At 36.3% G+C, this 21,782-nt stretch overlaps 1 protein-coding gene across 1 annotated transcript in view; it reads right to left on the bottom strand.

Annotated features, from left to right (window-relative positions):
* Positions 1–21,782, bottom strand: part of Sntg1 (syntrophin gamma 1) — an 826,637-nt gene that overhangs the window by 46,552 nt on the left and 758,303 nt on the right. Inside the window, exon 21 of the mRNA XM_036179958.1 lies at positions 13,906–13,932. Coding sequence (XP_036035851.1) covers positions 13,906–13,932 — 27 coding nt within the window. The remainder of the gene's footprint in view (positions 1–13,905; positions 13,933–21,782) is intronic.

Here is a 21,782-nt window from a genome sequence, read left to right as displayed (position 1 = left end):
AGGGTTGACCCAAGAAAGCTCCCTGAGACACAGAATCTGCCTGCTCCAATTAGACGAAGAGCTAGGATTGGACACAGAAGGGCCCCCTGAGACACAGACACTAACAAGGATAGAATGGACCAACAGCAATTTGCTCAGACACAGGCACCTCTTATACACATTAGAGGAGGAGATGGGCAGAAAGCAAGGCAGAAGTACATACAACAACATAAAGAGCAATACAGAATCACCAGAACCTAGCACTCCTCCAACAGCAAGACTTGAACATCACAAGGTAGAAGAAGCACAAAAAGTGACCTTAAGAATAGCGTCATGAAGATGCTAGAGGCATTTCAAGAAAAAAAATGAAAAATGAAATTGAGGAAAAGACAAACAAAAAGGTGGAAGAAATCAATAAATAAATTGAGAAAAAGACAAACAAAAATTGGAAGAAATCTATAAAGAAATAGAGGAAAAGAAAACCAAAAAAATTGAAGAAAACAATAAATCCTGTAAAGAAAATCCTGAAAAAGCAATAAAACAGTCAAGAAAACAGATCAAGACCTGAAAAGGGAAATAGAAACAATGAGGAAGACACCAACAGAGGGAATTCTGAAAATAGAAAATCAGAGTAAACTAACAGGTAATAGAGATGTAAGCATAACCAACAGAATACAGGAGATGAAAGAGAGAATCTCTGGTGTAGAGGATGCAGTAGAGGAAACAGATTTGTCAGTCAAAGAAAATACCAAAGCCAAAAAAGTCATGACACAAAATGTCCAAGAAATCTAGGACACCATGAAAAGACCAAAACTATGAATAATAGGGATAGAGGAAGGCAAAGAATACCAACTCAAAGGAACAGAAAACATATTCAATAAGATTATAGAAGAAAACATTTCCAACTTAAAGAAGGAACTACCAATGAAGGTACAAGAAGCCTATAGAACATCAAAAAGACTAGACCCCCCAAAAAGTCTCTTTATTACATAATAATTAAACAACTAAACCTACAGAGTACAGAAAGAATATTAAGAGCAGTAAAGGAAAAGGGCCAAGAGACTTATAAAGGCAAACCCATCAGAATAACACCTGATTTCTCAATAGAGACTTTGAAAGCCAGAAAAACAAAAGTAAGGCAGACACTAAGAGACCATGGATGCCAGCCAAGACTAAACAAGATATCCCCAGACAAAACCAGATTTAAACAGTACTTATCCACAAACCTAGCCCTACAGAAAGCACTAGAAGGAAAATTTCAACCTAAGAAAGTCAAATACACCCATGAAAACACAGGCAATAGATAACCCCACAGTAGTAAAATCAAAAGAAGAGAAGTACACACACACTACCACCAAAAGATAACAGGAATGAACAATTACTGGTCATTAACATCCCTTAAAAGCAATGGACTTAATTCACTTATAAAATGACACAGGCTAACAGAATGGATTTGAAACCAGGACCCATCCTTCTGCTAAATACAAGAAACACACCTCAATTTCAAAGATAGTCACTACCTCAGAATAAAAGGCTGAGAAAAGTCTTTCCAATCAAATGGTCTTAAGAAGCAAGCTGGTGTAGCCATCCAAATATCCAGCAAAATAGACTTCAAACTAAAATCAATCAAAAGACATGATGAAGGACATTACATACTCATTGAAGGAAAGATCGACGAAGATGAAGTCTCAATTCTGAACATTTATGCCCCAAACACAAGGGCACCCACATATGTAAAAGAAACATTACTAAAGCTTAAATCACATATAAAACCCCACACATTAATAGTGGGAGACGTCAAAACCCCATTTTTACCACTGGACAGGTCTGCCAAATCAAAACTTAACAGAGAAATAAGGAACTTAACTTATGTTATGACACAATTGGACTTAATAAAGCTCTACAGAACATTCCATCTTAACAAAAAGGAATATACCTTCTTCTCAGCACCCCATGGAACCTTCCCTAAAATCGACCACATACTCATCTGCAAAACAAATCTCAACAGATAAAAAAAAAATGGAACAACCTCCTTTGTTCTATCAGACTACAAAGGTTTAAAGTTAGATTTCAACAACAACAAAAATTACAGAAAGCCTACAATCTCATGGAAACTGAATAATGCTCAGCTGAATCACCAATGGGTCAAGGGAGAAATAAAGAAAGAAGTTGAAGACTTCCTAGAGATTAATGAAAATGAATATACCACATAACCAATCTTATAGGATGCTTTGAAAGCAGTGCTAAGAGGAAAATTCATAGTGCTAAATGGCCACATAAAGAAGTTGGAGAAATCTTACACTAGTGACTTAACAGCACACATGAAAATGCTAGAACAAGAAGAAGCAAAGCCACCTAGGAGGAATAGACAGCAGGAAATAATCAAATTGAGAGCTGAAATTAATAAAATAGAAACAAATAGAACAATACAAAGAATCAATGAAATAAGTAGTTGGCTCTCTGAGAAAGTCAACAAGATAGATGAGCTCTTATCCAAACTAATCAAAGTGCAGAGAGAGAGCATTCAAATTAGCAAAATCAGAAATAAAAGGGAGATATAAAAACTAACAATAAGAAAATCCAGAGAATCATCTGGTCATACCTAAAGAAAAATGTACTCCACAAAACTGAAAAAAAAAATCTAAAAGAAATAGATAATTTCCTGCATAGGTACCACATAGCTAAGTTAAATCAAGACAAGATAAACTATTTAAATAGACCAATAACCCCTAAGTAAATAGACACAGTCATTAAAAGTCTATCAACCAAAAACTCCCAGGACCAGATGGTGTCAACTCAGAATTCCACCACACTGTTAAAGAGGAGATAATGCCAGTGCTCTTTAAATTGCTCCACACAATAGAAATAGAAGGAACATTATCAGACTCCTTCTACGAGGCTACAATTACCCTGATTCCCAAGGAAGTAACAAAGAAACTGAATTACAGACCAATCTCCCTCATGAGCATTGATGCAAAAATACTCAATAAAATATTGGCAAACAGACTCCAAGAACACAATTATCCACTATGATCAAGGAAGCTTCATCCCAGAGATGTAAGAGTGGTTCAACATATGAAAGTCTGTCAATGTAATATAAGATATAAACCAATTGAAAGAAAAAAAAATGATCATCTCACTAGATGCTAAAAAGGCCTTTGATAAAATCCAACATCTCTTCATGATAAACGTCTTAGAGAGATAAGGAATAAAAGTAACACAGCTTAACCTAATAAAGGCAATTTATAGCAAGCTAACAGCCAACATCAAAGTATGGGAGGTGAAACTCAAAGTGATTCCACTAAAATCAGGAACAAGACAAGTCTGTCCACTCTCCCCATACTAATTCAATATAGTACTTAAATTTCTAGCCAGAGCAATAAGACAACAAAAGGAGATCAAGGGGATACAAATGGGAAAGGAAAAAGTCAAACTAATACTATTTGAGGATGACATGATAGTACACATAAGTGACCCCAAAAATTTGGTCAAGGAACACATACAGCTTATCAACACCTTCAGCAACATAGCAGGATACATGGCAAACTCAAAAAAATCAGTAGCCCTCCTGTATACAAATGACAAATGGGCTGAAAAAGATATCAGAGAAACATCACACTTTACAATAGCCACAAGTGATATAAAATACCTTGAGGTAACAATAAGAATCAAAGGACCTGTACAAAAAGAACTTAAAGTACCTGACCAAAAAAAAAAAATTGAAGAAGATTTCAGAAAATGGAAAGATCTCCCATTGCTCATGAATAGGTAGGATTAATATAGTAAAAATGGCAATCTTACCAAAAGCAATCTACATATTTAATGCAATCCCCATCAAATTCCCAACACAATTCTTCACAGACCAGGAAAGAACAATACTCACCTTCATAAGGAAAAAAGAAAAAAAAAAACCCAAGTATAGCCAAAAGAATCCTGTACAATAAAACAATCTCTGGAGGGATCACAATCCCTGACTTTAAGCTTTAGTATAGAGCTACAGTAATAAAAACAGGTTAGTACTGGCATGAAAACTGACTTGTGGACCAATTAAACTGAACTGAGACACTGACATTTATCTGCACACCTCTGAACATATGGTTTTCGACAAAGAAGCCAAAACTGTCCAATGTAAAGAAGAAAGCATCTTCAACAAATGGTACTGGCATAACTGGATGTCAACATGTAGAAGACTGCAAATAGAACCATATCTGTCACTGTGCACAAAACTTACGTTCAAGTGGTTCAAAAACCTCAACATAAATCCATTTACCCTAAACCTTATAGAAGAGAAAGTAGGAAGTAGTCTTGAATACATTAGCACCAGAGATCTCTTCCTAAATATAATGCCAGTTGCACAGACACTGAGAGAAACAATTAATAAATAGGACCTCTTAAAACTGAGAAGCTTTTGTAGTGCAAAGGAAATGGTAAATAAGCCAAAGTGACAGCATACAGAATGGGAAAAGGTCTTCACCAATCCTACATTTGACATAGGGCTGATATCAAGAATATATAAAGAACTCAAGAAATAAGACATCAAAATACCCTACAGTCTAATTTTAAAAATATAGACTACAGAGCTAAACAGAGAATTCTCAAAAGGATTATCTCAACTGGATGAAAGACATTTAAGAAAATGATCAACATTCTTAGTCATCAGGGAAATGCAAATCAAAACAACTTTGAGATACCATCTTACACTTGTCAGAATGACTAAGATCAAAAACACAGAAGACAGCTTATGCTGGAGAAGATGTGGAGCAAGGGGAACACTCTTCCTCTGTTGGTGGGAATGGAAACTTGTAGAGCTAATTTAGAAATCAATAGAAGCAGAAGGAATATTACTGAACTCCTTTTTTGAGGCTACAATTACCCTAATTCCTAAACAAAACAAAGATGCAACAAAGAGAGAGAACTACAGACCAATCTCCCTCATGAACATTGATGCAAAAATATTCAATAAAAATACTGGCAAACAGATTACAAGAACACATCAAAACAATTATCCATCTTGATCAAGTAGGCTTCATCCCAGGGATGCAAGGGTGGTTCAACATACAAAAATCCATCAATGTAATACACATTATGAACAAACTCAAAGAAAAACAAAACAAATGATCATCTCACTAGATGCAGAAAAGGCATTTGACAAAATCCAACAGCCCTTCATAATAAAGGTGTAGGAGTGATCAGGAATACAGGGAACATACATAAACATAATAAAGGCAATCTACCGCAAGCCAACAGCCAACATCAAATTAAATGGAGAGAAACTCAAAGCAATACCACTAAAATAAGGAATAAGGAAAGGCTGTGCCCTCTCCCCATACTTATTCAATATAGTACTTGAAGTTCTAGCCAGAGCAATAAGACAACATAAGGAGATTAAGGAGATACAAATAGGAAAGGAAAAAGTCAAGCTTTCCCTATTTGCACATGACATGATAGTATACATGAGTGACCCCAAAAATTCAACCAAGGAACTGATGCAGCTGATAAACACCTTCAGCAACATAGCAAGATACAAGATCAAATCAAAAAAATCAAAATCAAATCCTATATACAATACACAAACAGGCTGAGAAGGAAATCAGAGATACATCACCCTTTACAATAATCACAAATGATATAAAATAACTTGGAGTTACTCTAACTAAGCATGTGAAGGACATATATGAGAAGAACTTTAAGTCCCTGAAAAAAGAAATTGAAGAAGATGTCAGAAAATGGAAAGATCTCCCATGCTCATGGATAGGCAGGATTAACTTAGTAAAAATGGCGATCTTACCAAAAGCAGTCTACAGATTCAACGCAATCCCCATCAAATTACCAACACAATTCTTCACAGATCTGGAAAGAATAATACTCAACTTCATATGGAAAAACAAAAGCCCAGGAGAGCCAAAAGAATCCTGTACAATAAAACAACCTCTGGAGGCATCACGATCCCTGACCTCAAGCTCTACTATAGAGCTACCATAATAAAAACAGCTTGATACTGGTATAAAAACTGACATGTGGACCAATGGAATCAAATTGAAGACCCTGACATTAACCTGCACACCTATGAACGTATAATTTTTGACAAAGAAGCCAAAAATGTACAATGGAAAAAAGAAAGCATCTTCAACAAATGGTTCTGGCATAACTGGATGTCAATGTGTAGAAGGCTGCAAATAGATCCATATCTGTCACCATGCACAAAACTTAAGACCAAGTGGATCAAAGATCTCAACAAAAATCCAGTTACTCTGAGCCTGAAAGAAGGGAAAGTAGGAAGTAGTCTTGAATGCATTGGCACCAGAGATCACTTTCTAAACACCAGTAGCACAGACACTGAGAGAAACAATCAATCAAAGGGACCTGTTGAAACTGAGAAGCTTATGCAGAGAAAAGGACATGGTCAACAAGACAAAGCGGCAGCCTACAGAATGTGAAAAGGTCATTACCAATGCCACATCTGACAGAGGGCTGATATCCAGAATATATAAAGAACACAAGAAATTAGACATCAAAATGCCCAACAGTCCAAATAAGAAATGGGCTACAGAACTAAACAGAGAATTCTCCACAGAGGAAGTTCAAATGGCTGAAAGACATTTAAGGAATTGCTCAACATCCCTAATTATCTGGGAAATGCAAGTCAAAACGACTCTGAGATACCACCTTACACCTGTCAGAATGGCTAAGATTAAAAACACAGAAGACAGCTTATGCTGGAGAGGATGTGGAGCAAGGGGAACTCTCCTCATTGCTGGTGGGAATGCAAGCTTGTACAGCCACTTTGGAAATCAATATGGCACTTCCTTAGAAAATTGGGAATCTATCTCCCCTAAGACCCACCTGTAGCACTCTTGGGCATATACCCAAGGAATGTTCAATCATACCACAAGGGAATTTGCTCAGCTATGTTCATATCAGCATTGTTTGTAATAGCCAGAACCTGGAAACAACCTAGATGCCCTTCAACTGATGAATGGATAAAGAAAGCATGGTACATATACACAATGGAGTACTATTCAGCAGAGAAAAACAATGACATCATGAGGTTTGCAGGCAAATGGATGGATCTAGAAAAAACCATCCTGAGTTACATAACCCAGATTCAGAAGGTCAAATATAGTATGTACTCACTCATAGGAGGATACTAGATGTAAAACAAAGATAACTAGACTGCTACAGAACTTCAGGGAGGCTACCTTGAAACCGGGACCCAAGGAAAGACACAGGGATTGTCCAATGACAGAGAAATGGATGAGATCTACAGGAACAACCTGGATGACAGTGGGAGTAATGAAGGGCAAGGTTTGAGGGAAAGAAAGCTTAGGGGAGCAGAACATGCCAGCTGGATCAAGAATAGAAAAGGTGAACAAGGAATAACAGACCATGATAAATGATAACCACATGAGAACAGAGTGCTGCAGAGGTCCCCAGAGATCCACAATGATACATCCTCTGTAGCCTGCTGTCAGTGGTGGAGAGAAAGCCTGATCTGACCTAGTCTAGTGATCGGATGGCCGAACACCCTAATGGTCATGCTGGAACTCTCATCCAATAACTGATGGAAGTGGATACAGAGATCCTTGGACAGGCCCCAGGTGGATCTCCAAGAGTTCAATTGTCATGAACAAGGAGGGACTGTAAAAGCGTGAATTGTTGAGACCAAGATAGGAGAGGCACAGGGACAAATAGCCAAACGAATGGAAGCACATGAATTATGAACCAAAGGCTGTGGAGCCCCCAGCTGGATCACGCCCTCTGGATAAGCATGACAATTGAATAGCTTGAACTGTTTGGGAAGCATCCAGGCTGTGTGACCTGGACCTGTCCTTAGTGCATGAGCTGGCTGTTTGGAACCTTTGGCTTACACAGGGATACTTTGCTCAGCCTGGAAGGAGGGGACTGGACCTGCCTGTACTGAATCCACCAGGTTTAAATGAATCCCCAGGAGGAGATGGGGATGGAGGGAAGAGGCTTTGGGGAAGGTGGGACCGGGGGCAGGAGTGGGGAGGACAGGGGAACCCATGGCTGATGTGTAAAATTTAAACACAAATATAATGGGAAAAAAGAAATCAATATGGAGCTTTCTTAGACAATTGAGAATCAATCTCCCACAAGACCCAGCTATACCACTCTTGGGCATATACTCAAGGAATGCTCAATCTTACCATAAGGTTATTTGCTCAACTATGTTCATATCAGCATTGTTTGTAATAGCCACAACCTGTAAACAACCTAGATGCCCTTCAACTGAAGAATGGGTAAAGAAAATGTGGTACATATACACAATGGTGTACTACTCAGCAGAGAAAAACAAAATGACATCATGAGGTTTGCAGGCAAATGCATAGATCTGAATTCCCCAGTGACAGAGATATGGATGAGATCTACATGAGAAGACTGGGGATGGTGGGGGTAATGGAGGGCAAGGGTCAGGGGAAAGAGAGCTTAGGGGCTTGAAAATTCCCAGCTGGATCAGGAACAGAGTAGGAGAACAAGAAAAGAGACACCATTATAAATGAAGATCCCATGGGAATAGGAAGAAGCATAGTACTAGAGAGGTCCCCAGAAATCCACAAAGATACCTCCACTATAAGACTACTGTCAATGGTTGATAGAGTGCCTGAGCTGATCTACTCTGGTGATCAAATGGCTGAACACCCTAACTGCCATGAGAGAACTCTCTATAGCTGGAGTTTTTCTCTCTATCTCCCAACAAGGCCCCACAGACCCACAACCCACTAATAAAATAATCACTCAGATGCTTATGTTATTTATAAACTGGATGGCCATGGCAGGCTTCTTGTTATCTACTTTTTCTATCTTTAATTTACCCATTTCTGTTAGTCTATAATTTGCCACGTGGCTCATGGCTTTCTGGTACCTTACATCTCACTTGTCATGATGACTGGCAGTGTCTTTCTACCTCAGCCTTCCACTTCCCCTAATTCTCCTCTCTCCTTGTCCTGCCTATACTTCCTGCCTGGCTACTCGCCAATCAGTGTTTTATTTATTATCCAATCAGAGAAACACATTTGATATACAGAACATCCCACAGCAACTTTCATCCAGTGACTGATGGAAGCAGATGCAGAGATCCATGGCCAAATCCCAGGTGGAGATCCAGGAGTGCAATCAGTGAGAGAGAGGAGGGATTATACGAGCAAGAGATATTGAGACCATGATTGGAAAAAGCACAGGAACAAATAGCCAAACTAGCGGAAACACATGAACTGTGAACCAATAGCCGAGGAGCCCCCATGGAACTGGACCAGGCCCTCTGGACAAGTGAGACAGTTGACAAGCTCGAACTGTTTAAGAGGCCCCCAGGCAGTGGGACTGTGTCCTGTGCTGGGTGCATAACCTGGCTTTTTGGAACCTAGGGCGTATGCTGAGACACTCTGCTCAGCCTTGGTGCAGGGAGGAGTGGACTGGACCTGCCTCAACTGAATCTACCGGGCTGGGCTGAATCCCGCAGGGAGACCTTGCTTTGGAGGAGGTGGATTGGGGGAGGAGGGAGGCCAGGGGAATCTGTGGCTGATATGTAAAATTAAATTAATTATAAAATAAAAATATTTATTAAAAAGATTCTTCCATTAAAAAGAATGCTTATCTTCCTTCTTGCATTTATTATAATCATTGAAATTGTTAGAAGAACTCATACTCACAAATTCACTTTTATTTAAATTTAAGCTTGAGTCCAAATTAACAGCAGATTTCAAATTTGCTGATCAAATGTATAATAGTCAAATAAGTGAAATATAAATTCAATAACATTACAACAGTATTTTTATATTTATTAAAATAACAATCTTCTTTAGTAGTAGAGAAAGAAAGTTCTGAAGTTCAAGATTATTTTAATTATGTAATGGGTTCCAGAACAGTGTTGACAAATGAGAACCTTCATCACTCATGATCTTGATATAACTTACACATCTAATAATTTTTACACAAATTAAAATAAAATAATTTTAAAATTATTTTCTGATACCCTGGAAACATACAGACCACACCAGCCAGGAAAGCAAGTAGGTTAAGTGTATATCACCTCTTCTTCCTTGCCTCTGCAACAGAACACCTGCTGCTGCAGCCTTTCTTCACCTTCCTGCACCCATCTAAGGTAGACCTTCTCCTCCAAATTTCCTTAACCCGATTCATCACTTTGTCCCTGTGCTCAAACTAAGCAGACATTCACTGGGAACCCACAGACCACTCCAGCTAGGGGAGCAGGTGGTATATAGACCTTAGCCTTCCCTCTGTTCCTCCAAGTCCCATCCCCAGACCTTCTGCAGTGGCCTATTCACACCCTCTGGTCCCATGCCCTCAGAAAGGGTACTAACTAAGCAATAAAAAGTCTGGCCAATTTAATGTCACTTATATGTATATGATGTCAGGGCTGATAATGTATGACTAGAGTAAATTAAATGAATTTTTAATAATTCTTTATTTAAAATAAAGTTTTTGAATAATTTAAAATAAGACTTGACATGTGAAATATTTTAAGTCAACTACAATCACAGCAATTGAAATTGATACACACAAACACACACACACACACACACACACACATATATATATATATATATATATATATATATATATATATATATACATACATATATACAGAGACACATAATTGATCTGCTAAATAATCTGTTTGGGAGATCTTCTTTTACTGTTAATATCTTTTTTTTTTTTTTTTTTTTGCTTTTTTGAGACAAGGTGTCTCTGTGTATCATTGTGCCTTTCCTGGATATTGATCTGTAGATCAGGGTGGCCTCAAACTCACAAAGATCTGCCTGGCTCTGCCTCCCGAGTGCTGGGATTAAAGGCATATACCACCACCACCTGGCTTAAGATCTTTCTTTCTTAAGAAATTGAAATTACTGATATAAATTACCAAATTCATTAAATATATTATCTAATCTTTTAGTAATCCATTAAGTTAGGCTATTATCTTCATTTATCTTGAAAGAAAAATGTTTAATAACATATATTCTATTTTTTCCTGTGGTCCTCCATAAGTTCTGGAGACTAAGAATATCAGTTCTGAAGTCATTTGGCTGAATTTGGATAGATAATGTTACCATTTTTCAGCTCTTAAACATACATCTTAAAAATTAATTAATAGTTCTGGTATAGGGTATATTCCTGATTCATGTTTGTTATTTGGAGAAATGACTTTTATATACTGTCTTCTATAATGTCCACAATACCAATGATAATTGCAATATTAAAATCACGACTGACTTTTGTTAAAAACTAGATCATGACTTAATCCTGTGCGGGCTTAGGACATGCACTAACAGCACATGTGACCACTCACTCCTGTAAGAATATCATACTGCTGGAAGAGGTATAATGTAGCACTTCTGTACCTCGATCAGCTAATGGATTTCTATAATGAACAAAGCAAGTTCTCTCTTTTTCTCCTCATGGAGGATGAACTCTTTGAACTCAATATAGTGTGTTAAGGCCAAGGCCTATCCCATACAGATATGTATTATTTCTAGTAAACATGCTTTCCTCTTTGAAGAATATCACTTATACTATGAAATGTTGCCATGTATATTTTCCATCTTACAGCTATGAAAATTAAGGTTTTGAAAAGTCACAATCATGTTAAATTGAACAAGCCAGAAAAAAAAAAAAAACCACACAAGTGAAATATGACCTCACCCTTCCATGGAACCTAAAATCAATGATCTCTTAGAAGTTGGGTGTAGGATCTTGATCCCAGATGCAAGATGCAAGGGAAAGATTTGAAAAAAAGAGGAGTGGACAATGAAATGAAGTTAAACAGAAGAAAGAAATGTCTTTATAGCAAAGAGGATTAATGAGGACAGTGATTATGTACTGCATATTTCAATAGCTTAGAAAAAAAAGATTTTTTAACATGTTAACTCAAAAGAAGTACTTAGAAACTTCTTAGAAGTTGCTTAGGTGATGAATAGATTATGAAAATGTGTTTCATATACAAAACAATAGCAAAAAAATCATAAAATTGTGAAATTTCCAAGAGATTGTAGCATGGATCTTAAATGATCTTATTAACAAAAGAAAAACCCAAAGCCAGATGTTGACATGAAAGCTAAAAGATCAGAGAAACAGAACAAGCCAGCCATGTTCTTATCTCTACAAAATCCTCAGCCTCTAGAGAGAGTTCTTGTTTTCTCACAACTTATACACCTTTCTGCATTCTGGCATATTACATCCTAGGATTAAATGTATGTATGCTTCCCAAGCAAAGGCATGAGATCTGAAGTGTTTGGATTAAAGGAATGTGTCACCACTGCCTGGTTCTGTTTCTCTCATGTATAGCATTCAATTCACAGAGATCCAGATGGATTTCAGTCTTCTGAGTGAGAGGATTAAAGCTGTGTACTACTACTGCCTAACTCTATGTTTAGTACAGTTGCTTGTTTTGTACTCTGCTCTCCAAGAAAACTTTATTGGGTTATACAATATATCACCACATTTTCCCTTTCTGTGTAAAATAATAATATAAGGCTATAACTAATAAAAGAAAAAACATGTACAATAAGTACAATAACTACATACAATATATACAGGCAATAAATACATCAAAAATGTCTAGTACATTTGCATTTGACAAATTCAGTGAAAATACTCCATTAACTATCCTATTTTGTGAGTCCAAATGATTATATCTTATTCACTTTCTATCCTAATCTGCACTAACAACCCAAAACTATCTTTTGATATCTTTCAAGCTTATACATTTTACACCTCTATAGTGAGTTTCTTTTATGAATTTCTTAACAAAGAAAACTATAACTATATAATTTACAACTCCCTCAGAGACCTGAGAAAGAAATAATATTAACTGAGTAAACGTAAAGTGCAAACAAGTGACTTCCAAAATATGTGAGAAATGAAAGAAATATCTGGCTGCCTGGACAGTCACCCAAGATTCCCCAACAATTTTGAGGCATCCATTTTCAGCCTACAGGCCAAGCATATCTGACAGACTCATCTGTGAAGCAGCATTTTCTAAAGAGCCTTCCTACCTTATCTTGTCAAGGATCAGCAGTCCTTTCTTTTGTGTCCTCCTTGTGCAGTTTGGACAGCATATTGTCAGCAGTTGGGGAAAGGCACTTTCTTACCTAGTGACTCACTTTGCCACAATGAAAGCAAACTCTATAAGGAATTTCTTCAATGCCCATTATCTTCTCTGAAGTAGATTGGTACTGTCAGGAGCAGACATTTCTCATTTTCATAAAAAAAAATCTGTTCTTAAAATATCTTAAGTGCCACATTCTATAGATCTCTGAAGTGTTTGAAGATGACCTGTATATTTAAGATATATCTCTGTTTGATCTTAAAAACATACCTACCATAACAAGTTTTATTGTCATGACTAACTATTAACTTCATTTCTTTATATCCTAATTAGTTGGTAATAATATCTTTCAAGGACTAGCAATTTGCATTCCATTGTTAAATGACCTGTATGGGTACAATACTTTGAACAAGATTAGAAATAGATGTACAGTATTTTCTAACAAAATCGATCTCAAATTTGTATCAATATACATAATTTATATACAATATACAACAATCTAATCCAATGTAAAATATTTAAAATTAGCAGTTACCTTTCAAAAGTAGATTCAATAATCTACCTTTTTATCTTATCATATCTATATCCTCCCACTTTTCCATAATCTACCCTTTAATACTATCATTTCTATATCCCTTGTATTCAGAGTGCTTCAATAATCTACCTCTTACCTCATCCTATTTTTCTTTTTCTTTTCAAAATAAAACCCTGAATCTAATCTCCTTTGTAATCAAATACCCTAAACAATGATATTTATCCATAACCAATTGAATGACCAAAAAACCCCTAACCCACCTTTTAGGAATGTGGGTATAGTGTTCTTAAAATTACTTCCTGCTTACTTGGGGTGAAGGCCTCTTTAGCGGTTCCTGAAAAGAAAATTTGGGGTAAACTGTCAAGTTCTGGGAGTGGTACCTGTATCATTTGTTGTCCAGTCTCTGTGTAATGGGAAAGTGCAAGGTTTGTCACAAGTCCTTGCTCTAATAGTCTGTGAGGCTGCATCATCTCAGCTAGCCATCTAAAATTTGTCCTGAGAAGTTTGTAGTCCAAAGATGACCTTTAGGTGGTGTTCATCAGCTTAATGGCATTATCATAGTCTATGAGTAATCATCATTGTGGGATTCCATTATCTTTTTGGCAACTTCAGAGATTGCATTATATCAGATTATTCCTTTTCTTGGTAGTTTTTCCCTAGTAGTTCTTTCTTCTTCTTTGGTTGCTTATGTGTTCGAACATCTTTAAAAATTCTTCAGCATGGTTCTTTAAATTTTCCTGAAGCACAAAATCAAAAACCCTTCCCCAACCCTCACTTTGAGGAGGTTCTAGATCTAATCTTTATCAATTTTGTTTTATGGTTTCTCCTGAAATTTTTGTTTGCTTCTCTATTGCTGTTCTATCACCTCAAGCAGTATGTTTGTTTGTGTGTTGTGTTTTGTTTTTACAATAAGCATTAGATTCTTTAATTGCTCTGAGAAGAGGTTTTTTACATGACAGCAGGAAAGCACTGAACAGAATTTGTCATGGGGGCCTGCAAGAGGCCCCTCAGGGAGTTTTCCAACAACAAAGGCAAAGGATTATTTTGTTTGTCCCTTGTTGGTCTACATTCCTTAATCCAATGATCACCTTGGCCATAGCTTCTGAATAATACTGAAGGGAGGGACATTCTGTTGGGATTATTCCTTGAAAAAATATTTTTCTTAGGAATACTCTGTTTATAGTTCCTTTTTAGGTGACGTTGTTTACCACAGTTGAAACACCTGACAATACTATTTTTCTTCAAACCTCTGAAAGTCACCTCTGCTATCCGAGTGTCATCATGATCATGAGATTCAATATTAATTGTATCACAGATCCATTCCTCCAAGGGTGCTGATATCTTGCCTTTAATGACCTAATTATCCTTTTGCATTGTGCATTAGCATTTTCAAAAGGCAGAGGTTCAATTATTATCTGACTAGTTTCTGAATTTGGTATTATTCTATTTACTGCTGAAGACAGTCTTTGTAAGAAATCAGTGAAGGTTTCTTTTGATCCTGCATAACTTTTGTAAATAACTCACTTTTCTTTCCTACCTCATCATTTCTGTCCTAAGCATACAAGTCTGCTATTTGGCATAAAATTAGGGTGTGATCACTCATATAAATACTGTCTTTGTATATTAGCATAGTCACCTTCTCCAATAAGTTGATCTTGGGAAATTTTCATACCTCTAGCCCTACATGGTTGTTCAATTGTCTTAGCCTCATCTTTCCACCAGGTCCTCCATTTTAACAACTGTGGACCAGCTTATAGGACAGCTGTAACCAAATCTTTCCAGTCTTGAGTGATAAATCTATTATAACTGAACGTGAGTTCAACATATGCTTTAAAAGCAGAGAATGCATACCATATGAGACTATAGCTTCCTTGAATCTCCTCAAATCTAACATTTGCACAGGAGTCTAATCAGCTTGTACACAACCATGAATATTTGGCAGTACCTCTAAGCTTACTGGATAGATTAAAGTTGGCTATTTGAAAGCTTTAGGCAGTTTGTTTATAACCATATAATGCAATGCTTAGTTTGGTTCAACTTTAAATTCTCTGATTTGTTTTTACAAGTTTTTTCTAAATTTTTTAACTTGGCACTCACATTAACCAACTTTTTAAATGATAAAACAGAAACGATCAGACAAATAATATTTACAATTGGTATTAAATAAATCCCATTGAAATTAATTATTCTCTCATTTAATTGTTCCATTTTCAGACAACCAAATGTGTTATCAAACAGAGACTAAATTCTCTCTATTGTAAAATTGTTTCCCATTTTTAAATGTGGGGAAAAAATTTTTAACTAATTTTCCCCTTTAAGATATCTTAATAGACACACCAAATTTGCCAACTATAATGATTCAGATATGGAGCTGACTGCTTCCCTGTAGACAATAGAAGCCCAAGCAGGTTTCAGGGCAGCTACCTAGTGTGGTAGCAACCCAAAATGGGGATCCAAGAAGAGCCCACAATCCACCAGAAGAGAAGAAACCAAAGAAACTCAGGCCCACATGGGGTAAAGACTCTGGCCTTGTGCAGCTTGGGCCTGAGCCAGGGGCCTGGAAGCCAGATGTATCATGGATCTTAAAAGGTCTTATTAATAGAAAACCCAAAGCTAGATATTGAGATGGAAGCTGAAAGAACAGAGAAACAGAACAGGTCAGCCATGTTCTTACCTCTATTAAATTCTCAGCTTCAAAAGAGAGTTCTTGTTTTCTGACAACTTATATACCTTTCTGCGTCATGCTTCATGGAATTAAAAGCATGTATGCTTCCCAATCAAAGGCATGAGATCTCAAGTGTTGAGATTAAAGGCATGTGTCACCACTTCCTGGTTCTCTTTCTCTCATGTAGCCCAGTGTGGCCTTGAACTCACAGAGATCCAGGAGGATCACTGCCTCCTGAGTAATAAGATTAAAGGTGTATGCTACCACTGTCTGACCTCTGTGTTTAATATAGTTGCAGGTTTTATCCACTGCTCTCCAGGAAAGCTTTATTGGGGCACACAATACATCACCACAAGGAATAAAATTGGAAAATATTATATTGAATGATGAAAAACCTACAATTAAAGACAAATGCCATTAACTCTCTCTTATACATGGATATTAACTCTGATTCCATTGATCTAAGTTCATAAAAATCAGGAAAGAAGAAAGATCAGATGACAGCTGGGGAAGGACCATTATAGAGAGGATGGATGGTAGTACAAACATGAACAGAGAAAGGGGAAATAAGCAGAAGGAATGGAATGTGCAGGGAAAGAGAGATAGAAGAGATAAGTAACATTAATGATATTTGGAAAAATTATAAGGAATCGTGATTTTTATAAGATTATATATGTATGTAAAATAATATATGTATATATTGTAGAAATATATATTTATACAATAATATATAATACATGATATAGACTATATGTAACAAATATATATATGTAATTCTAAGTTTATGATACTTATATGCTATATATCTTATATTTTATATATGATTTTATATTATAAATATAAAATATAAAAACACATTTACATATAAAAAGTATCTGATATATGGTAACATACATCCAACAATTTCATGCAATGGCCTCTCTAGGGCTTCATTCAGGGTCACCCCAGAAATATGCCTGGCTGCAGTGGCTTTCTTCAGGCCTATAGGAAGACTCCATAATGCTTTTCTTATATATTTGACTCTAAAGCCAGAACCATGTTGCTGAAGCTGCCAACTTGTGCTGCTTATCAGAAAGGGAACATGATATCATTTAAGTACACTTTCACAAGCTTTCTGTTTCCAATGGTTTCCTTCACTGCCTAAACTTGGCTACCTGGAACTTTTTCTTAAGTTCAAGCTGGGTTTGAACTCTGAAATCTGCAGGACTCTGCCTCTCCAGCACTGGATTTAAAGCTGTGTACCACCATTTTAGGCCCTAAGCTTTTCTTTTATAACTTGTCAGTTTAGCCTCAGGCAGATTTTTCTTAGACAAGGGCAAAAAGCAGCCATATTCTTCACCAAAATATCACATAAACAATCTCTAGGACACATATTAATATTCTTCTTGTCTGAAATCTATTGAGCTGAACCCCCAAGTCAAATTCACCTTTAGTACCACTGTTTTCCATGGTCCATTAAGGCACACTTTAATCACTCAGTTGCTTTTTTAATCTAAAGTTCCTAAGTGTTCCACTTTCCTCCAAACAAAAACACATTATATCCTATCACATCAATACCCCATTCATTGTACCAATTTCTGTCTTTTTTATTGTTTCTATTGCTGTGAAAAGACAATATGACTATGGCAATTGTTATAAAGGAACATTTAATTAGTGCTGGCTTACAATTCAGAGGTTTAGTCCACTATCATCATGGTAAAAAGCATGGTGGGAATCATGCTAGCACATTGGAGAGATAAGTAAGAGCTCTACTTCTGGATCATCAGGCAGCAGGAAGAGATAGTGAGCCACTAAGCCTGTCTTGAACTTCTGAAACTTCAAAGCCCCCTAATGACACGCTTCCTCCAACAAAGCCACATCAATTTCAACAAGGCCTCATTTCCTAGTAGTGCCTCTCCGTATGGACCTATGGGGACAATTTTTTATTCAAACCACCAAACTTATACAGTTATTAAGCTGTAAAGCCTATGAAACACAGTAATGACAAGCCCTACATAATACTCCCAACAATGTAGCAGTGGTACTTTTAGTGATAAGAAACAGTTGTGCAATGGGCCTTAAATATTTGATCAACAGTAGGATATTCATTCCTAGCATTTTAAACCTAGCCAATTACTCATGGCTGGATTGGCCATAGACTCAAGAGGAGATCCTCCTTTTGCCATATTCCTTAATCAACATAATTTCTAAATGAATTCTAAATACTAATCTATGTACCCATAAATCAATTTAGTTCTATCCCCTCAACAAAGAAGCTTCTTTTTTTCAACAAATTGAGAATATTATAGGCATCCTTAACTGGTCAAAATGCAAATAATATGTGACCATGGTGTAACTAGCCCAAATTCACACATGTATAATCTACATCCCAGAAGCAGCTATAAAAGAGTATAAAAGCCAGAGAACCAGTATGTCTGCAGTGAGTTTTTGTTTTCTAGACATAACAGTACAAAACTACCTGAGAAATCTCAGTGAAGTATGCATAATGACACCAGTCTTCATGCCAACTTGGACTGGTGAAATTTCACAAGACCCTATCAAAAAATGAAAACCTATAGAAACAATGGTTGTGAGAAGGAAAAGGATATTCAATGCCAATTAACAGTTCTAAATATGAGTATGCTAGAGCAACACTAAATGCACCCACTTGATTTTCTTTCTTCACATATGTGTGTGTGTGTGTGTGTGTGTGTGTGTGTGTGTGTGTGTGTGTGTTGGTGTGTATGTGTGTGTGTATTTATATGGACCAATGAGTTTTAAAATGGTTGTTAGGAAATTGAAAGATCATCATGTTAGAATATATGTAAACACAGTCAGTACTCATGTATGGAATTCTCAAAAAATATCAAGAAGCTTGAATTAAAATAAAGAAATATTTGAGATAGATGTTTCCCTTAACTTAATCACTATCCAATGTGTAGATTTACTGAAATGCCCTTGTAGTGGGTAGCTGTTCCAGATTTGACCTGGAAGTATTACTCCTAGTGAGGCTTCTGGTAACTGCTATACCTACCTATGATGCACCCATGGCCAGGTCTGAGACAGGAGCCCTTAAGATCTGAGATCTGGATGTGCTGGCTCTCTTGGTTCCTGGTAATTCTGGATGCTAGATGGCAGACTGGTCGGAGTTCTCCAGAGAATCCTGGTGGACTGCACCTCACATCTCCTGGATCCTGTAACCAACCCCTTTACTGGCTGTAAGTTATCCCATAATAAACATCCCTTTTAACTATGTTGTGGAGTTGCCTTGATAAATCCACACATTACACTCTATTCCCCAAATATCTTCCACTATTTTTTTCAATATGGAGATCATATAAAGCAATAACTGTGGTTACAAGTGAATAAAATAAAATAAATAATTGAAAGCTTGAGAGACTTGAAGAAGTATATGCAACAGTCATACATTATAAAATAAACAGGTACAATATGTTTGTGAAATGTAGTTAATACTAGGATATTTTTCTCATCATCAGAGGTAGAATTAATAGCCTAATGGAATCCTCCCATAATTTTCTTTCAGAGGAGTCTAAATATCAGCATATCAAGTCACTATAGTTTAGTATATTAACTGATTACTTGGAGTAGGATGGAGGTTATTTTTCATGGCTACAATGAGCAACATATAAATTCACAAACAATTGCCTGTTTTTCCTTGATATCCTTCTATTTCTGACAATGACAATTTTACCTTTCATAAATGCCCCAACACATAATGGCATATGTTACTTCACTAAATTAATGCCCTTGAATTTCTTCCCCATAGAACTTAGGTGAGAGAGGTGCTTCTTTCTGAAAAGCAGAGTTTGTACAAAGGTATCTGATTAATATGGGAATGTGCTCTTCAAATTCAGATAGAAAATTGTTCTTTACGTGATATTCTTTTTTAAATGTGGACATAATGAAAATAAGTTAATGAAATGTTATATTATAGTTGATTTGCACTCCTGAGTTCTTATTTAATATATTTAATCAGTTTCATTATTATTTTGATTAATATGAAGGAATTTTCTGGAAGACATTGCTACAGGGAACCAGAAGCCTTGCTGTCAAAATTAGAACTAGAACTAGAAAAGTAAGCACATAAGGATGATAAAACAGTATGTTGGATCTCTGGACAGAATTATTAAATGAGATGACTTTCCTATTTGTGTAATGTGATTAAAGATATTAAGTACTAGATCATAGACTCGTGTATCTATTTTAATTCTAATATTCTACCTCCAAAACCAACATCATTATATTAGGAAATAGATAGAGGGACTATAGCTTTATATATTAATACATGTAAAGAAACTGTTTCACTTCAAATTGTGAATGGGGATCCAAAGGGTAAAAAGCAATAAAATATGTAGGAGGAAATTTGGTCCTTCCTTGAAATCATACTAAAAAATATCTCATATTATTTAAAACATGGAACACAAAAACAATAGAATTATAATTCTTAGTGTTTAATATCTTGTGTGTGAAATTTGTTCTCCAATATTCTTACATTTATTCTTTCTTGATAACTGTATCTTACAAAGAAGCTTGTGTGAGGTTTTTAATTTTTTCCTGAAGAGACCAGAAGACGAAACAGATCACCTGGAACTTCAGTTCCAGGTGGTTTGAACCACCATGTACAACTGGTGATCAAACTTAAGTCCTTGGTAACTCCAATCAGTGCTCTTAACTGCAGAGCTATCTTTCCCTCTCAGGGAACTCTTCCATTTACAAATTCTTTATATGCTACTAAGAAGAAGTTGTCATGAATTAACTTAAAATAATCATTTTCTATCTTAAATATAATTATTAAGTCATCTTTCAGATTTTACTGTATGAAGCTCATTAATTATGTTAATATCTTACTGTCTCAATTCCTTCTACTTGTTCTGAACTTTTGCAAGATTTAAAGATGTGACTAAGAAAGGACTCCTGTAGTGCATGCAGGCAACAATGAATATGGGGGGAAATTTGCATTCCCTAATTTTCATTGCTCTTCCTAAGCACTGTTGTAAGACATTATTGCCATGTTCTTTTGAGGTGGGCATGCTGATCACTCTAGGAACTGCAAAAGCTAAGATATTCTTACAAAATGGGTTTAGTTACTGGTGAGCATTTTGATAGAAAGGATGCTTTGGGGTCAAAGTATTCATGAAGTGCTCATTGCTACATATTATAATGTCTTTAGCTTCATAATCCCTTTCTAAAGAAAGATTTTGAACTCAGGGGACCATTTCCTCCACAATCTCCTTAGCCATCCTCTGTGTCACAACTGTGGTTATGTATTTTAAACAAATTATTACACTTGTGGAAAAACTTTGTGTTGGCAGTCAAGATTATGTGTCCATTACCTCAATAAGTAGTTTATTACTGGCCTAGTGCAACATCTATTATACACATATAGTTGACAGTTACAAAGAAGGCATTGCATGATTGCTCTGTATCACACATTGTCTTAGTGTGGACATTTCCCACATGGAAAACATATGGTGTTTCTATAACCTGGAACTTTAGTCTGAGTAGAATAAGGCAAAGCA

The sequence above is a fragment of the Onychomys torridus genome, chromosome 2, assembly GCF_903995425.1.
Source record: "Onychomys torridus chromosome 2, mOncTor1.1, whole genome shotgun sequence".
In the NCBI taxonomy this organism is placed as follows: Eukaryota; Metazoa; Chordata; class Mammalia; order Rodentia; family Cricetidae; genus Onychomys; species Onychomys torridus.
This window is presented reverse-complemented; position numbering and strand designations above follow the sequence as displayed.